Raw genomic sequence first — 19,959 nt, forward strand, 5'->3', positions numbered from 1 at the left:
ATTGATCCGACAAGCGCCGTTATTAATGAGCACAATGTTCGCCATGTTCTACTATCTTATACCATATACTTACTTATTAAAACATACGCTATTATGTATAAGTCGAACAACACAATCGCGTGTAATACTTTTAAACAATATTAACAAAACAAAAACTTGGAAAGAAAAGTAATTAGAATTATTAATAAGCATTAGGCTCTTAACAGATCATTAGGATCTTGAATAAAAAATTCATTAAAAATAAGCCGAAAGGATAAGAGAGAGAACAAAAAAACAAATGTTAATTACTTCTAGGCTTCACTTTAGAAAAAAAAAGAAAGAAAAGAGCGAGAAAGAGAAGAAAGTAAGATAAAAAAAACCCCTTAGAATAGTCGTAAATCATACATTTGTGTTTCAACTATCCGTTAATCCTCCTAATGTTACATATATACTGCATTATACCATATACATATACATATACATAGATAACGTGTGTACTAATAAACTCCCCATCTAGTAGAGACACTACTAGAGCGTAATAATCGTTTTCGTGGTCGCGTACCAAGAGCAAAGAGAATAGGAAATTTTTTGCGCACGCGCACCTTGAAAGGCCTCATAGCATGTTTCACAGGAGGTTCGGTAACGTTCCGGAGTGAACCTAAAGCAAAAGAAGGAACTCGTTGAAAGCAGCAGCAGCAGCAGCAACAGCAGCAGCACCAACGGCCGACACGCAGCCAACTTAGCTATTTTCGCACGAGGCCTTTTCAGGACGCAGCCGACTGCATTCCTTTCGGCGTCCGCGAAACGATGTTGCTATTCGAAAATCTTACTTTTTTTTTTTTATTCCTTTTTCCCCCCATTAACTTCTCTCTCTCTCTCTTTCTTTTGGGAAGAAGATCGAAGAAAATTTAATCCAATCGTAATCGAGATACTGCAGAATAACTGACAAGTGTTAACAAATCTTAATTAACAATCAAATCTTATACTTCGAAGATGAATTGACGAATTATGTTCAAGGACTGGACAACGTAAGTTAATCAAATAAAATATCTCAATAAATTAAAATACAATTATAGGAATACACACACACACATACACATAATTGTAGATATAAACGTAATATATAAATCTATATACATTTTTATAGAGTCTACAAAAAGTGGAGTAAGATAAAGGTTATTTCTTGATGACAATGAGGATAGAGCTTAAATACCAATTGGAATAACTGATAACGTTTTTGAATGGAACGCCCAAGCTCGAATCAGTCGGACTCGTTTTTCGCTTTGTCGGTTGTTAGACTTTCCTCCTACACTCGTTCGAGTCAATTAGTATCTTCGTACAAAACGATACATATCTATATGCCTATTGCGTAATCAAACCGAATGAAATAAGCTAGTAACTCTCTTAACGACATTTTACATGAACGATAAACCACCAGCGTATATGATAGTAATTTATCGATAATAAACGCGAATAATGCATATCGCGAAAAGAGGGAAAGGGGGAGAAGGAGGAGGGGAAGGGGTAGAAAGAGCACAAATTAAATTAAAGCAAATGACGCCTACCTAGATTCAGTTTTCCGTGTTCGGCAAACATAGCAATCGCCATTGTGATTAGAACAGTATTCCATCCAAGGTCGAGTGGTTAACTTCGTTTCACATGAGATATCCTTTTATATTTCCTACGCGTATGAAAAAATTATTCGACGAATTTTCTACGCGAGATTATTCGTAAGATGTCTTTATACGTTCGAAATAGGGGGAGGGAAAGAAAAAAAAGAGAGGAAATTACAAAATAGCTCGAATATTTGTACGAAGTGAGTAAACACGACGTATATATGATTATAAAGTATATATAAATGATGAATCATACCCGTTGGATTAACGTTATTAAAGTGCACGCGTAACGATTTGTTATGTCAAAATTTAATATCCCAAAGAGAACGAGAAAGCAAAAGAATGAGAGAGAAAAGGGAGCATGAATTGTCCGTCATTTCAATTTTCCCGGTATAATGTACTATTTAAAACGCATACCGAGACTATAAAACGTTCGAAATGAATGAATGAATGAATGAATGAATCAGAATATCTTTGATCCGTCGATTGATTAAAAATCATTTTTAACGATAAATACGCATATATGTTCAATTAAATTCAAAAATGAGAAATAATTTCTATAAGTTTCGATTTAAAAATGCGCGTCTAATCTCTGTCACTTCCCCTTTTTATTTTTATTTTAATTAAATTCGATAAAAATCCAGTTAAAAATTTGTCTCTCGCTTTGCGACTCTGTGTTTTTTTTTTTTCTTTTTTTTGTTACATTTCTCGTTATTACCAAGATAACGACAGGTTTCTCTTAGCGTGACTCTTATAACCTTAATAAGAATTACTAAGTAAAATTCCTCAATTTTCCGGTTACGAGTTATGGTTTCGAAAAAATTTGCATTCGTTTTCGCATAATTGCCTGTTAACGTGTTCCAACGTGACACACGCTAACGCTTCCATACTTGACTTTCGTGATCGAATCATTTATACGAATATATAACACGTACAACGGAGATCAAGATAAATACAAATAAATCGGCATGCGTTGTTTTTTTTCTATTTCTTTTTTCCTCAATTCCAATTGGCAAGAAAAAAAAATTTCCGATAGAAAATAAATGTAACTAAACGTCGAGCAGGTATTTATCATACGCGTAAAAGAGACTCGACCATCGAGTATACAACATAAATTTACACACTTTCATTCTCTCGTTCCCTCACTTTCTCATATTTTTGAACAATATATTTCGCATGATAAAATTTCCTCTTTCCCATGTTCCCCCTTTTCGATATGCGCGGTGTATTTTATTTACGTACAAAAAATAATCACCCTTCGACGCACGTTTCCTAGGCGATGAACGAGTAATTAAAGGAAAAAAAAAAAAAGGTAAAATGATAAAATGTAACACCCGATGATAAGGGTGAAAGAAAAACGAAAATAACAAATAAAAAGGAAGATAATAAGAGAACGACACACTTTAAAAATGCCCGCGTCCTTGACTTTCCCGTAGAAAAGGCGCGACTGAGTTGATCGTGTGGTTCCAGGGAAATCGTGCGACACCCGAAGCCGCTTCTTGCGTTCTACGTCTGCGTCGAACGGATGAGGAGAGGAAACACATAGCGCCTTTACGATGAATCAGACCTCCCCCACCCCACCCCACCCCACTCCACCTCATCTCCACCTGTTCCCCCTTCACCACCCTACCACCATCCTTCTCTCTTCGTTTTCCTCTTTCAACCCCTCTTCTCGCACTCTTATATTATATCCCCCAACAGCAGACGCAGTCGCGTACTTTCTTTCATTGCAAATACGAGAGCCTTATTATATCGGTGCATTGCTGCAGTGATGTCATCTGGTTGTCCTAGTCCTACTGATATTAGTTACAAAGAAATTCTACAAAGTAGACCACTAATTGATTCACATGGTAGATTACACATGACGGCCCTGGTGTGCTAGATTCAATGTTTTAATTATGATAATTGAAACTGACCGATAACGTAAGTGTCAAATTTAAAGGAATGATTTAAGAGCTTATATGTGTGCCCATATTATAGTCTAAGTCATATATTTCTTGTTTCGAGATACTTAAAGGATTACATTTGAACATTTAATTGAATTCTATATAATATTGAAATAACAAACACTATCTAACGGTTCATTTTTGACAATATCGTATGAAAATTACATTGAATTCACTTAGTTTCAAATAATGTGGTGTGAAATAATTTTTTAAATTTTGATTTAGACCACTTTCATAAATATGGGGACATATAGGAATTATCGTCATTGTCGGTTGTGTAGGATGTTTTCATGTGAAATCTCTTTTAAATTTAATATATATATATATTATGATTATAGTAATAAAATTAAGGTTCGTATAAACGTGGATTCCGTAAACGATTTGTTTTCGAGTTGTATAGTAGGTCACTGATTTTTTTTCCTCTCCACCTGTTTTTTGATCTCGAAGGTATAACAAAACGGTGCTGTGTGTACTGAATCACAGGCAATTTATAAGTGTCTAAAAATAAAGGAAAATAAATAAATAAAGGAAAATTAAGTTTAATAGGGTTCTGTTTAAACATCAATTACTGATTTATATATATAGAAAATAATTTCAAGTATTTAGTATGCGACATTAATGGATCGAATTTTTACAACATTTTTTTATGTAAAATTATATCCAAAGTCACAAATTGTGATTTACAAAGAAATGAAGTACAGCATTGTTTTATCTTTTAGACCAAAAATAAATGAGAAAATCTTTAACTGACTGTGACTTGAAAACAAAGCGATTCAAGACCCAGATTTAAATGAACTTCTTTTCATTATCTTTATTATAGTAATATATCAGTGAAAATATAATAAATACGTAAAAAAGTTCATAATTTCATGAACAAAATTACAGACAAATTATATTAACTTCGTGTTCGTATTTTTATAACGAGTATAGTAAAAGTTAGCAAGCTTGTTGAAAGAAATAATTTCTGAATGATAAAATGTTAGAAACGTAGATCTTATTCTAAACTACACGTAAGAGATCAAAGGTCTACCTGCACGACCTTTAAGATCTCAAGATTGAAAACCTTTAGATCTAAATGTACTTGACTATTCGAAATAACTCGCATTAATATTTTCACGGTCGCACGTTTTATACAAGGATTCTCATTTACTACTGGATCACTTCTTTCTTGTAGATAGAAAAATGCTAATAAATAAATATTTCAAATAATTTCCTACGATGTTAGATAATGACAAATACCTTGCAGTAGAAATTAACACGTATGTGAAATTGACCAGTAAACGTTAAGAAAAACAAAGTCACATCTACTTAACATCAGCTGATAACCGTTGACGAGTGAAATCATACGTACGTGACCAATGACTTGTTTCTAGCATTAATGTTAAGATAATCACATGCGATATATTTATGAAAAAGAAAAACAAACTAGAACAAAAACTAGAAAAACAAAAAAGGTTGATAATGAATCTTATTATTTGTACATTTTAACGTGTGCAATTTTTTCACAGGCAAATAAAGCAGGAGCAACAACGAATTATAAACGATTTCTAGGTCAGTGTTCCAACTATTGTTAGGTGCGTATGGTAGAAAAAATAAAGAGAGAGAGAGAGAATGATCCCCCGCACCGGAACCGAGCATTTAGGGTTCGACGAAACGATCGTGCGCATAATCTGTTTCGATCTAAAAAAAAAAAAGAAAAAAAGAAACTTTCCTAATGCTATTTCATTTAGTCCAATCTCTGGAATTATTAAGAAATTAAATCATTTACGTTCAGTCAAAGGTCACTAACGGCACTTTTATTTTTTCTTTTTAATGAGAAAATAACTTTCGAATTTACTAGTCATTACTCCATATAAATCATCATTACTGGTAACTCGTGTAAAAAGTATTAACAAATAGCATACTTTTCCCAAGCCTGATTCCCCCTCTCCTCATTAAAAATTTGTTCGACGTGATATAAATGAAATTAGCATGAATGTTAATTAATAATTTTTGACTAAAAATAAAACGAAATCTTTTCGAATAAAAGAACGATGAAACGACAATGACAATAACAAAAAACTTATGTAACGATGTTATAATAATTAGCACATGTGCATAAAAGAAGAACGTATGTTACGTATAACGCGATACGGGCCTATGGTATAATTGATAGACGCATCGTGCCGGCTTATATTGACCTCACTCCCACGCGAGTTCACATTGTGTTGCAAACGAAAACAAAAATATTCAGATAAACATATACCCGTGGTGACTTATAAAAGATGCACGAGAATCACGGTACATTGTCGTGTTATGTTGCAAGACGAAGGTAAAGTGGGTAAAAATGTCTAAAAAAAAAAAAAGAGAGAAAATAAAAACGTATGGTAAAAAAGTAAAAGAAGCATTCCCTAGGTTTTTGTATAAAAGGTGTCTTATAAAATTTATCTGCAACATTAAAGCGGGGAATTATGTAGAATTTTTATTAGTTCAATTAAAAATCTATAAAAACACGAGAATATAAATGAGATTTGTGATTTAATGATCCAAAGTAGAATAATAATAATAATAATAATAATGGGAGGAGGGGATCGATAAAACAAAAAACGTCGTATGAAAATAGTAAAATATTAGAAATATCGGAACACTATGATCGTTCCTGGAGTCACGCAAGTGATGGGTGCGCCATTGGGTGTTACATGGAATTTGTTAGGAACGTTCGATATAACAGTTATATGAACAATTTCTTTTTTTTTTGTTGTTGTTTAAAGAGGAGCAACGTGTAGAAAGTATTCGCACATAACTAGATCGAATCGCAAGTGACACGAGAGAAAGAGAGAAAGAAAGAAAGAAAGAAGGAAATAAAGAAATAAAGAGAGAAAAATAGATAGAAAAACGGCATGGAATCGAAACGCATTCTGCGAACTATAAATAAGACTCGAGGACCGATAGACCAATGCGTTTGGAGGAAGAAACGTCGGCAGCATTCGAGACGTGTGTTTAAGAGTCCGATCTTAATAGTCTCGAAGAAAACGTTAACCGTATATATATATAATACGAGTGCAAGAGTTAAATAGTCGTATAAATTGTACTTAGAATTTAGGTTAATAAGTAAGTATATGTACGCTTATACACATGCATACGTGTATATAAATGTAGAAATACGATTAAGAATGGGAACGAAAGAGTTTAATTTTCTTCTCGCTTTAAAAGATGCACTCGTTCGTTCGGTGCATCGCATGTTGCGGTTCGATCTAATTCCTGGTGGTAGTAGTAGTAGTAGTAGCAGCAGCCAGCAGTAGCAGTAGCAGTAGCAATAGCAGTAGTAGCACCAGGTACCACCAGCAAAGTAAGTTAGCAGTAACAGCAGCATTAGATGCACGCTGTCGTTGAAAGTAGCGCGTTAACGAATCCTAGCGGATACAACACACCGAGATGCGCCGTATGTCTCTTAAAGAGAAATTATGTAGATCATCCATATAGATATATAGATGTATCTTGAACTGATGGGAAATTCGCGTGGATGGAGATAACGGTAAACGGTAATACTTTCTTTGGGTCTATGTTCGAGAATTGCAAGGCCGTAGACGCACGACCTTAACGACACGCGACGTGCACGTCGCGCTTCGAATGAACACGGAGTGGGGTCGAGAAAATAGAATAGGACGATAGGGGAAGGAGAGGAAAAAGTAAAAAAGAAAGAGACAGAGACAGAGAGAGAGAGAGAGAGAGAGAAAGAAAGAAACGGACGAGTCGACTGCATCTACGTGTCCATCGTGGTCGTCGTTGCCTCTTCGTCGTGTCATTGTCGTTAACGCGCGCAACGACGACACGAAGAAGAGAGGATGGATATCACGACGTGCTTTCGGCCTGTCAAAAAGTTACCCCCCCCCCCGAGCCCACCATTTCTAATCCATTCTCAACATCGTCCTCGTTGCCGTCATCGACGAAAAGCCAACGAAAACGACACCAACGACAACGACAGCGGTGACGACGACGACGACGACGACGACGACGATGTTGCACCGACGGTCACGCCTTCAACGGTGTATCGCTGATCGACGTTCGTACGGAAAAAACTCGGAAATAGAAGGGAAAAAAAAAAAGAAAAAAGTCGAAATTAAAAGAACTAAACTAACAACGTCGAAGATTCGTTCGTATTTTCATTATCACGCACGCAATTTATGGTGAATCTTTTCTCGATCTGACCGTTATCTATCTATTTCGACAGGCACTCTCCGGCGAGCTGCACGACCTGCAGATGGCGTGGATCCTTTCGTAGCTTTCGCATAATCCATCGCAAACGGGAAAACAACCATGCGAGCTTTGTCGATCGTACGCGCCGCCTTTGCTCGTCATCGCGTTTAATGACAAAGATTTAGCCTTATAAGTACCTCGTTTGTCGATGAGCTCCGAAATCTCCTCCTTGTTGTCGGCCATCTTAGCACCAGTCACTGATCACAATGCACGCTGGGTAAAAACAAACGAGCAGCACTGAGAGGCGCGTCGACGGTAGCGCCTCTATCTTCTGTTACTTGCATTCGTGACTGTCGATTGTGGCGCCTCAAGCGGTATTACTTGTTACTACTGATGACGTCACCGTTGCCCTTTCTCTCCATTCCTCTTTCTTACCCTCTCTCTTTCTATCTCCCCCACCCCCAATACGTGAGAATTAAACTTATACTCGAAGCGCAAACTTCTCCTCATTATTAAAACAAATTTGAATGATGAATTATTGTTATTCGAACGATCGTCAACGACATAAAGAAATCGACGATTTACCGGCACACGTGTATTTTTGATTACCTCGACTTTATTACCGTTATAAATCTAAAACCTGTTATCTCATAAAATATTTTTAAAACATGCTCCTACCTTATCTCTCATTGAATTTGTTATATTTTAATAAATTCGTGACGAAAATAATAATTTTTGACTTTATATCAAATATTAAATCTCAATTTCATGAATCATGATGTATATCTTATATTATTAATATTTTTTGTTTATTTTCGTACGAGGCTATTTGATTAAATTTAATAAAGATTCAACTGAAATACGCCACTCAGAGGACCAAATCTCTATTAGTACCCGATTAGGGAGCATGTTATATAAGCATTGATACACATATCGTTGCTCAGTAGTTTTCCAGCCTCCCATCACTCCAACTACTGTATGTCATTAATGTCCACGTAGGCTGTACATCCGATAACATTCCGTTAGTTTCGTTCGTAGAGAACGGTGTTCCTTTCAGTGTTTCCGACGCTTACGAGTAGTAAGAACGTACAACATGAGTTATCACGACGTGGTTATCGTATCTGCTGTCAGAACTCCTATTGGTATTGTTTTATTATTCTTAATTGTACATTTTATTTTAATATAAAAAAGATATTACTTACTTTTTCTAAGACAATTATTTCATTTTTTAATTCAATATTTTCTGTTCAACGTGAATTGAATTTATAAAATGTATTCTTAATATTTTTTATATGTTCTATTTTGAAGGATCTTTTTGTGGAAACTTATCCTCATTAAAGGCATCGGACTTAGGAAGTATTGTTATTAAAGAATGTCTTGCGAAAGTAAATGTAGATCCATCCGATGTGTCAGAAGTCATTTTGGGACAGGTAATATTTCTTGCGAATAAATATATTTTAATTGAATTACTTTATATTATAGTATTATATTTTTTATAGACATTAACAGCAGGCCAAGGACAAAATCCAGCTAGACAGGCAGCTATTAAGGCAGACTTTCCAATACGCGTTCCTGCTTATCAACTTAATATGCTATGCGGTTCTGGACTAAAGTGAGTATTATTATATAAGTCTTTTTTGTGAATAATCTATTGTATTTTAATATGGCCCTATTTATAGACGTAAAGTCATCTTACTTATTCTTTATTTAACCTTATATTTAACCCAAAAGATTCTTTCTTATCTATTCATACCATTGCGTAAATGTATTTAAATATTTCACAATTCATAAAGATAATTATTTTTATCAGGGCAGTTACAAATGGTTATTTATCTTTAAAAAGCGGAGAAAGCAATATTGTCGTAGCTGGTGGTCAAGAAAATATGAGTTTAGCACAACACTCAATTTATCTTAGAAATAGTATTAAACTTGGAGATGGTAATTTGGTTGATACATTATTACATGATGGATTGACTGATGCATTTACTTCTGCTCATATGGGAGTAACAGGTAAATTTAAAATATCAAAATAAAAATAGATCTATGGAAAAATCTATATATATATACATATAATTTTAAATAAAAATAAAATATTATTTCTATAATGATTTTTTTTCAAAAATAGCTGAAAATATTGCGAAAGATCTCGGAATAACTCGAGAAGAACAAGATCGTTATGCAACTTTATCTCAACAAAAAACAGCTACTGCCATTTCAGCAGGATACTTTGATAAAGAAATTGTTCCTGTACCAGTAGTAAATAGAAATGAAACTACTCTTATATCTAAAGATGAATTTCCTAAACCTGCAACTACTTTTGAGGATCTTTCTAAATTGAAACCTATTTTTGTTAAGGTACTAAAAATATATCCTATAATACAAAATACAAATACAAATAGAAAAGAAAAAAGAAATATATATGTTGTAATCATTTTTAGACTAATGGAACTGTTACTCCTGGTAATGCATCTGGTATAAATGATGGAGCAGCAGCAGTACTTATTATGACAAAAGAAGAAGCAATCAAAAGAGGCTTAAAACCTTTAGCTCAAATTGTTGGAATAGCTGAAAGCGGAGTAGAGCCACGTGTCATGGGTCTTGGTCCAGTACCAGCGATTGAATTACTTGTAAGTTTCATTACTGTATATCATACATTTTTTATAACAAAAAAAATAATTTATTTTTACCTAACAAATTTTATTTTATTCCTGTATTTCAGTTACAAAAAACCAAGTGGAGTAAAGATGAGGTAGATCTTTATGAATTGAATGAAGCATTTGCTGCACAAGCACTGGGATGTATTAAACAACTTGATATAGATCCTAGTAAAGTTAATGTCAATGGCGGTGCTATTGCTTTAGGTCATCCTATTGGATGTTCTGGTATGTATCGCAAACTATAATAATGAATAGAATAATGAAAGTACTCGTTGTACTATATTGTACATTTATTTTTTTTACAGGAGCTAGAGTTTTAGTTACTTTGATTCATGCACTAGAAAGAACAGGAGGAAAAAAAGGTATTGCATCATTGTGTATTGGCGGAGGAATGGGCATTGCCATAGCTATAGAAAGAAAATAACAGTTTATATTGATTATTTCTATTATTTACTATTATGAAAATTTTTTATTTTATATTACGCGAATTTTTTAAGGTGTATGGGAAAAAGAGAACTTTAAATATTACTATTACTATATCTATCTACTAATATTAAAATATAAATATATAGTTGAATAATTATTCATCAACTATGAACTTGCAATATTTAAATAACGAAATAGCTGTGGACTGTGATGACTGATATGACAAAAACCATATGCATGCACTCTTGTGGTAGTCAAAATTATTTATAATATATATCAAATGTGCTGAATACAATTCAAAAAATGTTGGCTGAAATCTCTAGTGTACAATATACTATCTTAATTATACAATATTTGATCTTAGGAAAAACATTTAAGAACGAGTTGCAAACACTTACAAATATTGCATTATTATATAAAAGATAATTATGGAAAAGCGTAATAACAGTTAATAAGGCACAGCTTTGTCTATAAATAACTAAATGAAGACTTCTCACTATTTTTCTACTTATTATCCAAACTAATATTGCTGAGCTGATGGTTCTTCCAATTTAATGAACTAATTCAGAGTGCCTTCTTTTAGACAGATTTAATATAAACTTTATTACTTTTTTATATGTATTAAAAGTATGTAAATATGTTGAAAAAGAAGTATTGCCTATTTCTGTGTTAACATACTTGTTATTAGTAACAAATTAAATATTATTATGCATATATATAAAGACGTTCGTTCAATAAATCAAATAATATCTATATATATATATATATATCAATGAAACGTGCATACATTAATAATATTTCAATCTTTAATGTAAAAAGTAGCTACATATTTACAAGCATTTAATTATGCAATAGACATTATTTATACTTCACTTTTATCAGTATTTTAACTATACATAAAAATTTGCTTATATGTAACTGCAATACTTATAGAAATACAATCCCACCACAAATGAATTTATTTATTTTATAATATCACTATACTTGACGTATTTTTCTAAAAATATTATGCATAGTATATTGTAAATTTATATTGCTTTTGCGTAATACAAAATGTTTATCTCACTTTTTTTCCATATGTTTTTATAAGTGAAATAAAAAGTATAAATACATTCATAAATTAAACATGTTTTTTTGCATGTTTAAAGAATATGTGTACTGTATAAATGAATTAAAATAGTCATAAAAGCTAGAAATAATTCTAAAATATGTTATTCATCTTCGCTATTTGAAGACTCCATTGTTTTTTTCTTTTCTAAAATACTTTGTACTGCTAAAATTCCTTCCTGTTGTCTTAATTGTGCACGTTTTTCTTTATAAGTTCGTTTTGCATCTTTCTTTTTACTTGTGCGTTGACTTAATTGTTGTAATTGATCCTTGATAGCTGGTATAATCCGCACCTTAAATTTATATAAATATAAAAGTATCATCATGTTTGATATATTTCCTAATACTGTAAAACATCAAGGAAAACGATCAATAATACGTGACTACTTATTTCGTAACACTATAGTTACCTATTATTATTAAATTTGTAAATTATCCAATTATTATATTGGGTAGATTATGAAATTGATATACTTAATGGTAAAGCAGGATAATACCCACTATAGTCTTTCTTATCTTTATTAAAATGTGTAAAAAGCTTTGGAGCATCTTTTTTTGTAATCAGATCTAAATTAGGTATGCATATTTTTGAATAATTTTTAATAATGTGACCCCAAAAGGAATCGACATTAAGTGCTGTATCTTTTAAACAAAAATAAGATCCCCAAATTGTTGAATTTAAGATTTTGTCATCTGGATGTGATAAAAATTGATGAATCATGCCTTCAGACATTTGTTCTTCTACGAGTGCTATCGTATCACAATTACCATATTCTTTTGGTACATAAATATCTTGTATAAGATTATCTCCAATATATATGCAACGTGGATTTTGTTTGCCTGATATTCTTTTAAAAAACTTTAAAAGACCGTTCCAATTGCCATAACTGTATACACTGCCTCTTACTAATTCGTCGCATGATATAATATCAATTTCCTTATTATTAGCTATAGTCATAAAGGGTTGTTCTTTTATGAAAAATCCTGGTTTTTTAGCGTAACAAATAACAATATCAAACAAGGATCTCCAATTCTCCCCAAGAGCATAAGTTGCAGTTAATTCTACAAAATCAATATACGATCCAGTAATCAAGAAAGTTATTTTATCGTTTTTCATTTCCTGAATCCAGGATATCGTATCAGGCTTGCATTTATGTAAATATTTTTCTGGATTTTTTTTTAATGCAGGAAAAAATTCCCCTTCGTCTAATTCAAACTGTTTATTATCATACATCCAAATTAAACCGCTTAACATATCGGGCCATATATTATATACATCTAACGGTTTACCATTTTCTTCATCTAATGCATCTACTGCTCTAGCAAAAATAAGAGAAGATGGAATATCAAAATAATCTAACAGAGCTCGCATTTTCATAGACAACGGTTCATTCCAAGTAGCAAGCATATCGTTGGAAAATATATCCATTATGTCCCATCGTTGTTCAGGATATATTTTTTTAATTTGTTCTATACTCATTAATTTAGTACCATGACAAGCTCTCTGAATTTTACCATCTGGACTTATTCTAAGTATATTTCCTCTATCAAAGTCTAGAAATAAGCCCTTTTGCATAAAATCAAGATCCTTGTCGTTTAATGGTTTTAATAAATATCTTTTATTGTATCCTTTTTCTCTCACTAAATAATTAGCTAATATTTCATATTCCAAATGCACTAGATTCGTTATTTTATATTTTAAAAGAGTGTTATCCAAATCAAAACCGATACAGTCATAATCAGATATCTTAAACACACTCATATTTGCTTTGGACACAGAATTAAACGTTTTAAATGAAGCACATTTAATATAATAAAAATCTTTAACAATGAAACAAAATATATTTTGCTTTTTTATCCTGTCGTACGTCAAATTATTTGTAAACGATTGAAATTGTAAACTTATACGATAAAAATTAACATTTTTTAACATATCTATCAAGCGCTATCACAATTACGCGATAATAAATTAAAATATGTAATAATTTAATTAAATTAACCTAATATATGTATTATACTAGAAGATAAAAAACTTTGTTTAAATTTGATCACGACTAAATATTTGATATACAGAAATTGTACACAAGATAAAATAGCAATAGCCAATCTGCTCAAATAAAAAATACTAGACCCTATAAAAATGACTCGAGATATACTATTTGGTTTATCAATATTTTATTGCTACTAATATAGTTTTTTATCTCAGCAGTTTCGGAATATAGATAATTTGAAATGTAAATTTTATTATCATTTTAAAATTATAAGTAATATCATTTATTCCCTATATGTGAAACATAACCTAGAAATTAGAAAACAATTCTTCTCCTTGAATAAAATGATAAATACTTCGTTAATCAATTATGTTAAACATAATATTATTTAAAACCGCATATATCCCTATCACATTATATTAACTATTAATCAATCAACAAGTATTAATCAAGATTAATCAACAAATTGCGGGAAAATTTAAAGGGACTCACCGTTGGTGGTATTTGTACGAATCGTATGTTTCTTGCTTGAACGAAAAACATTTCAAAAGGGAATTTATCACCTCTTGGGTCGGTAAATAAACAATCTTTCATTACGATGTTCATAGATCTGTAAAAATAAACGATTAATATAGTAAACAAGTTAAAAATCAAATTCTTCGTTGACGTACGAACAAACGTACGCATCCACGTGTTCCACGGTGCCATAAACTGAAGCTTCGTTTCTCAAATCTATCGTCGTTTGTTTATTTTCAACAGCTTTCAATAAGATAGATAAACTATTGTAGAAATAATATCTCTCACGCGAATTACTCTGAAACATGTTTTTATTTGATAATGATATTTCTTTCGAGCACGACGCACGCGCCTGACTTTTTTCAAAGCGCAAATAACTTATGAGAAATTCCTCGTTAGTGATTGGTCCTTTTCATTCTCATCGTTCATCATAAATTACTTACGAAAATAGGTCAATGTAATATGAATAAATGATTAATAACAGATTCAGGTTTAAATAGAAGAGATCTAAGATTAATCTGTACATAAAAATTTAATAAATATATAAATTTTAAAGTTTTTGCGTACGCGAAATACAATTTTCGGAACACTTTACGAATGATGACCAATTCTATTATTTTGAATTTGGACCAATAGCATTGCATCGAGTTTCACTTGTTTAATTTCTCTTTTTAAAATACGAATTCAAATATTTCGAGAAAAAAGATATTCAATTATATTATTTTTCAATTTTCTTAAAAGTGCAATTGAAATATTAATGATGATTTTCTTCTCGACAAAAAAAAAAGGTCTTTTATCTTTATAAGATTATAATTTTTATTATAATGTAATAGATAAAATATGACGAAAGCAAAATTCATATGTCAAAGCATTACACTTACTGCATAATCTACTGTGAACTCTATTCCTGGTCTATATATAGTCACCCATAGTCGTCATTACTAGAGGAATTAGATTACTTCCCAACGGATATACGAAGGGGTCTTATAAACGGTTACATCCTATATATGTCAAAAATAATCGCATATAGAATTTTTAGCATTCGTATTAATATCGTCGGTTAGTGAAATTGGAATGTAAATCAAAAATAATTATTTTGTTTGAAAGAATAGTCAATCGAATAGATTCGTGTATCTATTTTAAGTAATCTTAATAATTTTTTCTTCATCTTTTTATATCGTAAAAGATATTTACATTATAAGAATTCACGATGAATTAACTTATTTATTATAATACAATTTTGTGCCAAAAAATAAGAAAAATAACATTTTCGATTCTTTGATTCTTTGGTATAGAAAAAAGAAAAAACAAAGAAAAATCTTATTTTACGATGCTTATTTATTGTGACGAGCATTTGTGTCGCGACCATTATCGTAATTACGTACGTGTGTGGGTGATTTCTCATCTCGCTTTGACTACTGCCATTGTTCAGGCGCATTTGAGCCTTGAAAGAGGGTTAATGTTAATAATACTGCGTGTTTTTGAACGCTCGTAATTTCAGCTGCGTTTTTCATTCAATTGTATTTCAATTAAGATATATTTACTCGCTTTTATCATGATATTTGTCCTCGCGTATGAAAAGCTCTTTTTAAAGAGCGAGCAACTTGTTGGAACGTTGTTAAATCTTGTGCAATAATAGGTTTCATTAATAAGCATAATAATTTAAAAAGTTTTACAAATTTGTATATATATATATATATAAATATTTTGTTTTATATCAACCGAAACGCAGTCGCATTTGCTCCCTTCGGTTCATTCGGTGCCGTGTGACCCGCACTCATGAGTGCCTTCTTCCTGTGAACATCACCCCCTCTCTGTTCTTCTCTGACTCCCCCCCTCGTCCCCCTCTGGATACCTTCTCCTCTGTCCTCTCCTGTGCTCTAATCGGCTTCCTGGATGGGACACATTATCTGCCTGATTGTAGATCTCAACGTAGAGATATCTAGCGAAACCACAGGATTTCTGTCATAAGCTTCTCAGTTCGCAGTTCATCGTGCGTAAAAGGCCCATGTACGTATCCGCGAGACAATATATGTCATTTCGTTGAATGTTATCGAATCTAACGCACAGCGGTGCAGTGAATCTGCAGCTGTGCATAGTCGACGACGTTTCGATCTTGACGATCTTGTTAAAGGTGCGGATCATCTTCCGTCAGTTAAACGATGCGAACTAACTATAAGTACGATCATAGAAGAGGATTGTAAAAGAATATTACGTGTGTTCCGAGACGAAAGACTGTCTCTATTGGACCGTCTTTCTTCTTAATTATTTTTAGGTAACTTTATTTGGTGAAAATATAAAAGTGTCGTTGGATCTATAAAAGGAATAACTATTTAATGAAATACTTGAAAAGAAAAGAAAAGAAAGAAAAAAAATTTGAACAATTAAATCTTACGACTAATTATGCGTATTATGCGTAATTGCAGTTGTTGATTCTGGCTAAAGGGAAAACGATCGTGATCGTTTTCAAAGAACGTGTTACAGCGATGCAAGAAGCGGGATGACATCGATAAAAATCCTCATTAACGTTCCTGGTATCCAGAGAAGGAAAGCCGAAGGATTCCTGAAGCAGTGCACCTTGAAGATTTAAATGATGTCGCTGGGACAGAGATTGTCTGGTGCCGTTGCGGTCTTGCGCGGATCTTCCGTGCCACCGGCAAAAGAGAGCCATACGTAAAAAATACTTCTCACAAGTTGTAATATCAATTATATAACAAATTGTTATCTACTTAAGAAAATCTTGTAGGTCGGAAACCGAGCAGATCGAGAAGATGCCGTCCGAGAGCGAGATTGAAAGCAAAAAGCGAGTTGAGGTCACACCTCTCGATAGATTACAGGCGGTTGGTAATCGAAATTGGATATAAAAATATAAACATGTATTCGTCTCAAATGGCCTTTATACTTTGTACAAAATAAGTTCTTATCTTCGTCGAATTAACTATAACAATTATTCGAAAGAAAGGTAAACGAATTCCTGACGTTTATATATAACGAAGATGAACTTATTGGTTAATTTATTAAAACAGTATTTTCCTGTAGAACTACTTGAAGTAACATTTAATCGTTGGTGTAGGTGGTTGATTGGATGGCTGAAAACATGCTCCTCGTCTTAACTATCGTCGCGGTTCTCGTCGGCTTGGGTCTTGGATTTTTAGGTCGATTGCTCGATCTATCACCCCAGTCAATAATGCTCGTCAGTTTTCCAGGAGAGATTCTCATGCGTCTACTAAAAATGTTTGTTCTGCCACTCATTACTTCGTCCCTTATAACGGGTAATTATAATAGATTATTGTCAAAACATTACTGTCAACATTTGAAGAAAACATCTTTTCACATTTTTTAATTTTTTTTTCTAGCAATGGCTCAGCTAGACGTCAGAAGTTCTGGGAGAATTGGTTTCAGGGCTCTCGCGTATTACACCGTCACAACTATTCTTGCTGCTGTCGTTGGTATCGCTATGGTTTTGATCATACATCCTGGTGACCCGAGGATCAAAAACGTTATCATTTTGCCGTCATCGGAAGATACTAAAGTTTCGACTCTCGATGCCTTACTGGATATCGTCAGGTAGAACTATTACGGTCATTGTTATCAAAAATGCCAAAATAAGATACCTTGACGTTGTTATTCTATCAATTCGATATGTAGAAACATGGTACCAGAAAATCTGGTCCAAGCCTGCTTCCAACAGGTTCAAACTTCGTACGTAAAGAAAAAAGTAATGGTGGTTGGAAGCACGAATCAGAGCCATCATGTTTCGGAACCGATATTGGTATACAGGGATGGTACAAATGTCATGGGTATGATCATATTTTGTATAACTTTCGGTGTTATCGCAGGACAATTAGGATCAAAAGGAAAACTTATGATTGATTTCTTTGCCATTCTCAACGAAATCGTTATGAAGTTCGTCGGTATTATTATTGTCTGGTGAGCAAGATGAAAACTTTCTCAAACGTTTAAATATTTAAAATATTGATTCGTTTTATTTCTTTTCTTTTATTCAGGTTCTCTCCGTTTGGAATAATGTGTTTAATAGCAGGAAAAATTATGTCTATCGTAAATCTCGCTGCCACTGCACAAATGTTGGGATTGTATATGATTACCGTTATATTGGGTTTATCAATACACGCGATAATTACGTTACCAACGATCTTTTGGGCATTAACTCGCAAAAATCCTGCTATTTTTTTCGCGGGTATGATGCAAGCATGGGTTACGGCTTTGGGAACTGCATCGAGGTAAGAGAAATTATGAATCGATTAGTATGGAACATTAATAGATCCAAAATAATGTAATTTCTTGACTTTTAGTGCTGCTACTTTACCAATTACATTCCGATGTCTCGAAGAAAACAACAAGATTGATTCACGTATTACACGGTTCGTTGTATCGGTAGGAGCTACCGTAAATATGGATGGAACTGCACTTTATGAAGCTGTAGCTGCGATATTCATTGCACAGATGAACGGACGACCGTTGGGTGTTGGCGAAGTTATAACAGTCAGGTGAAAAATCTATGACAATATTTCTTTGATTCATATATTTTCGTTTAAAAACATTCACTCCTATATATATATTTATTATTATTATTTGCAGTTTGACGGCTACCTTAGCTAGCATAGGAGCGGCAAGTATACCAAGTGCTGCATTGATTACCATGTTGTTGGTATTGACAGCCCTTAATTTACCTGTCGACGATATTTCTTTACTTTTTGCTGTAGATTGGATATTGTAAGTTACTTATACATTCTTCTAATGTTTATCAAATTTCTGAGTGATACAAATTTTTTCGTTTTATTACATACTTATTTCACGTACTTTCAGAGATCGGATCCGAACTTCTATCAATGTATTAGGTGATGGATACGGAGCGGGTATAGTTTATCATCTAAGCAAAGCAGAGCTCGAGAAAATGGACGAAGAAAGAAAGTTGGAAGGACTTGAAACAGGTTCACCGTTAGAAGATATAACTGATAAGTGTCAAGAAGAAATTGTATCGGAAGATCAACAAATTTCCGAGACCAAAATTTGAAAAAGACATCTTTTTCTTTTATGGAGATTTTTTCTTTTCCAAATACGTGTTCGTCTATATACTAATATATATAGGCATTGCTGTAAAATCGAGATATGTACATTCATAATGTACATAATTAACTGATTTTATTATATCTTCCATCGCTTTCCTTTCCATTGCTACAATAAAACATTCTCTGCTATCATTTGTGTATAATTTTAGTATCTTTTATTGCCGGTGTAAGCAATGAAGTAAACTACAAGATTTTTGTTTAGATAAAAAATGTAACCATAGAACATTTTTATTAAAATTTTACGTTTTCTCTTTTTCATTACTTCTTCAAACGATTATATATTGAATCACATTAAAACTTAATATAATCTTTGGATATGTTAAATAATTCTAACTATAATTTGTCTTTTGGTCTTTGACTGAGATTAAGAATTGGCTTTACATACAAAACAATTATCATTTATTTTATGTGCACTACAGGATAAATAAATATTTGATTACATCTTACTGTAATTC

The 19,959-nt window shown here is 32.7% G+C and overlaps 4 protein-coding genes and 2 long non-coding RNA genes across 14 annotated transcripts in view; 3 read left to right on the top strand and 3 right to left on the bottom strand.

Annotated features, from left to right (window-relative positions):
* Nucleotides 1-8,034, bottom strand: part of LOC122522326 (MAP7 domain-containing protein 2) — a 114,884-nt gene extending 106,850 nt beyond the window's left edge. For 2 of the 5 annotated variants that reach the window (XM_043643348.1, XM_043643342.1), the window contains exons 1-2: nucleotides 2,838-2,991; nucleotides 1,545-1,660 (exon numbers count right to left, since the gene is read on the bottom strand). In XM_043643348.1, coding sequence (XP_043499283.1) covers nucleotides 1,545-1,587 — 43 coding nt within the window. In that variant the 5' untranslated portion in view covers nucleotides 1,588-1,660; nucleotides 2,838-2,991. Of the gene's footprint in view, nucleotides 1-1,544; nucleotides 1,661-2,837; nucleotides 2,992-7,914 lie in introns of those variants that run through there. The other 3 variants (XM_043643345.1, XM_043643341.1, XM_043643347.1) reach the window with 3 other exon arrangements.
* On the top strand, nucleotides 833-5,222 carry LOC122522332. The gene is made up of 3 exons (XR_006305029.1): nucleotides 833-1,007; nucleotides 3,066-3,518; nucleotides 5,050-5,222. It is a non-coding gene; the product is annotated as an uncharacterized LOC122522332 (long non-coding RNA).
* On the top strand, nucleotides 7,971-10,922 carry LOC122522330 (acetyl-CoA acetyltransferase, cytosolic). The gene is made up of 8 exons (XM_043643357.1): nucleotides 7,971-8,859; nucleotides 9,026-9,147; nucleotides 9,217-9,329; nucleotides 9,528-9,727; nucleotides 9,843-10,072; nucleotides 10,156-10,344; nucleotides 10,437-10,599; nucleotides 10,680-10,922. The coding sequence occupies exons 1-8, from the start codon at nucleotides 8,811-8,813 to the stop codon at nucleotides 10,796-10,798; spliced, it is 1,185 nt and encodes a 394-aa protein (XP_043499292.1). The 5' UTR covers nucleotides 7,971-8,810; the 3' UTR covers nucleotides 10,799-10,922.
* A 123-nt stretch (nucleotides 10,923-11,045) lies between these two features.
* Nucleotides 11,046-14,894, bottom strand: LOC122522329 (U7 snRNA-associated Sm-like protein LSm10). 2 transcript variants are annotated; one of them, XM_043643356.1, is made up of 3 exons: nucleotides 14,582-14,894; nucleotides 14,391-14,508; nucleotides 11,046-12,200 (listed from the first exon to the last, which is right to left on the bottom strand). In XM_043643356.1, exons 1-3 carry the CDS (start codon nucleotides 14,719-14,721, stop codon nucleotides 12,012-12,014), a joined length of 447 nt encoding a protein of 148 aa, XP_043499291.1. In that variant the 5' UTR covers nucleotides 14,722-14,894; the 3' UTR covers nucleotides 11,046-12,011. The 2 variants fall into 2 exon arrangements, with proteins under 2 accessions (XP_043499291.1, XP_043499290.1); XM_043643355.1 differs by lacking the exons at nucleotides 14,391-14,508; nucleotides 14,582-14,894 and adding an exon at nucleotides 12,318-13,764 and having other exon boundaries at nucleotides 12,052-12,200.
* An 840-nt stretch (nucleotides 14,895-15,734) lies between these two features.
* LOC122522333 lies at nucleotides 15,735-16,081 on the bottom strand. Its single transcript, XR_006305030.1, has 2 exons — nucleotides 15,959-16,081; nucleotides 15,735-15,858 (listed from the first exon to the last, which is right to left on the bottom strand). It is a non-coding gene; the product is annotated as an uncharacterized LOC122522333 (long non-coding RNA).
* Nucleotides 16,082-16,329: 248 nt separating this feature from the next.
* On the top strand, nucleotides 16,330-19,953 carry LOC122522328 (excitatory amino acid transporter-like). 4 transcript variants are annotated; one of them, XM_043643350.1, is made up of 11 exons: nucleotides 16,332-16,424; nucleotides 16,549-16,689; nucleotides 16,841-17,087; nucleotides 17,161-17,254; nucleotides 17,488-17,686; nucleotides 17,771-17,981; nucleotides 18,063-18,344; nucleotides 18,422-18,655; nucleotides 18,728-18,922; nucleotides 19,014-19,148; nucleotides 19,242-19,953. In XM_043643350.1, the coding sequence occupies exons 3-11, from the start codon at nucleotides 17,005-17,007 to the stop codon at nucleotides 19,447-19,449; spliced, it is 1,641 nt and encodes a 546-aa protein (XP_043499285.1). In that variant the 5' UTR covers nucleotides 16,332-16,424; nucleotides 16,549-16,689; nucleotides 16,841-17,004; the 3' UTR covers nucleotides 19,450-19,953. The 4 variants fall into 4 exon arrangements, with proteins under 4 accessions (XP_043499286.1, XP_043499285.1, XP_043499287.1 ...); XM_043643351.1 differs by lacking the exon at nucleotides 16,549-16,689 and having other exon boundaries at nucleotides 16,330-16,424; XM_043643352.1 differs by lacking the exon at nucleotides 16,549-16,689 and having other exon boundaries at nucleotides 16,355-16,548.
* The last annotated feature ends 6 nt before the right edge of the window (nucleotides 19,954-19,959 follow it).

The sequence above is a fragment of the Polistes fuscatus genome, unplaced genomic scaffold (genome assembly GCF_010416935.1).
Source record: "Polistes fuscatus isolate 324 unplaced genomic scaffold, CU_Pfus_HIC Scaffold5, whole genome shotgun sequence".
Taxonomy (NCBI): domain Eukaryota; kingdom Metazoa; phylum Arthropoda; class Insecta; order Hymenoptera; family Vespidae; genus Polistes; species Polistes fuscatus.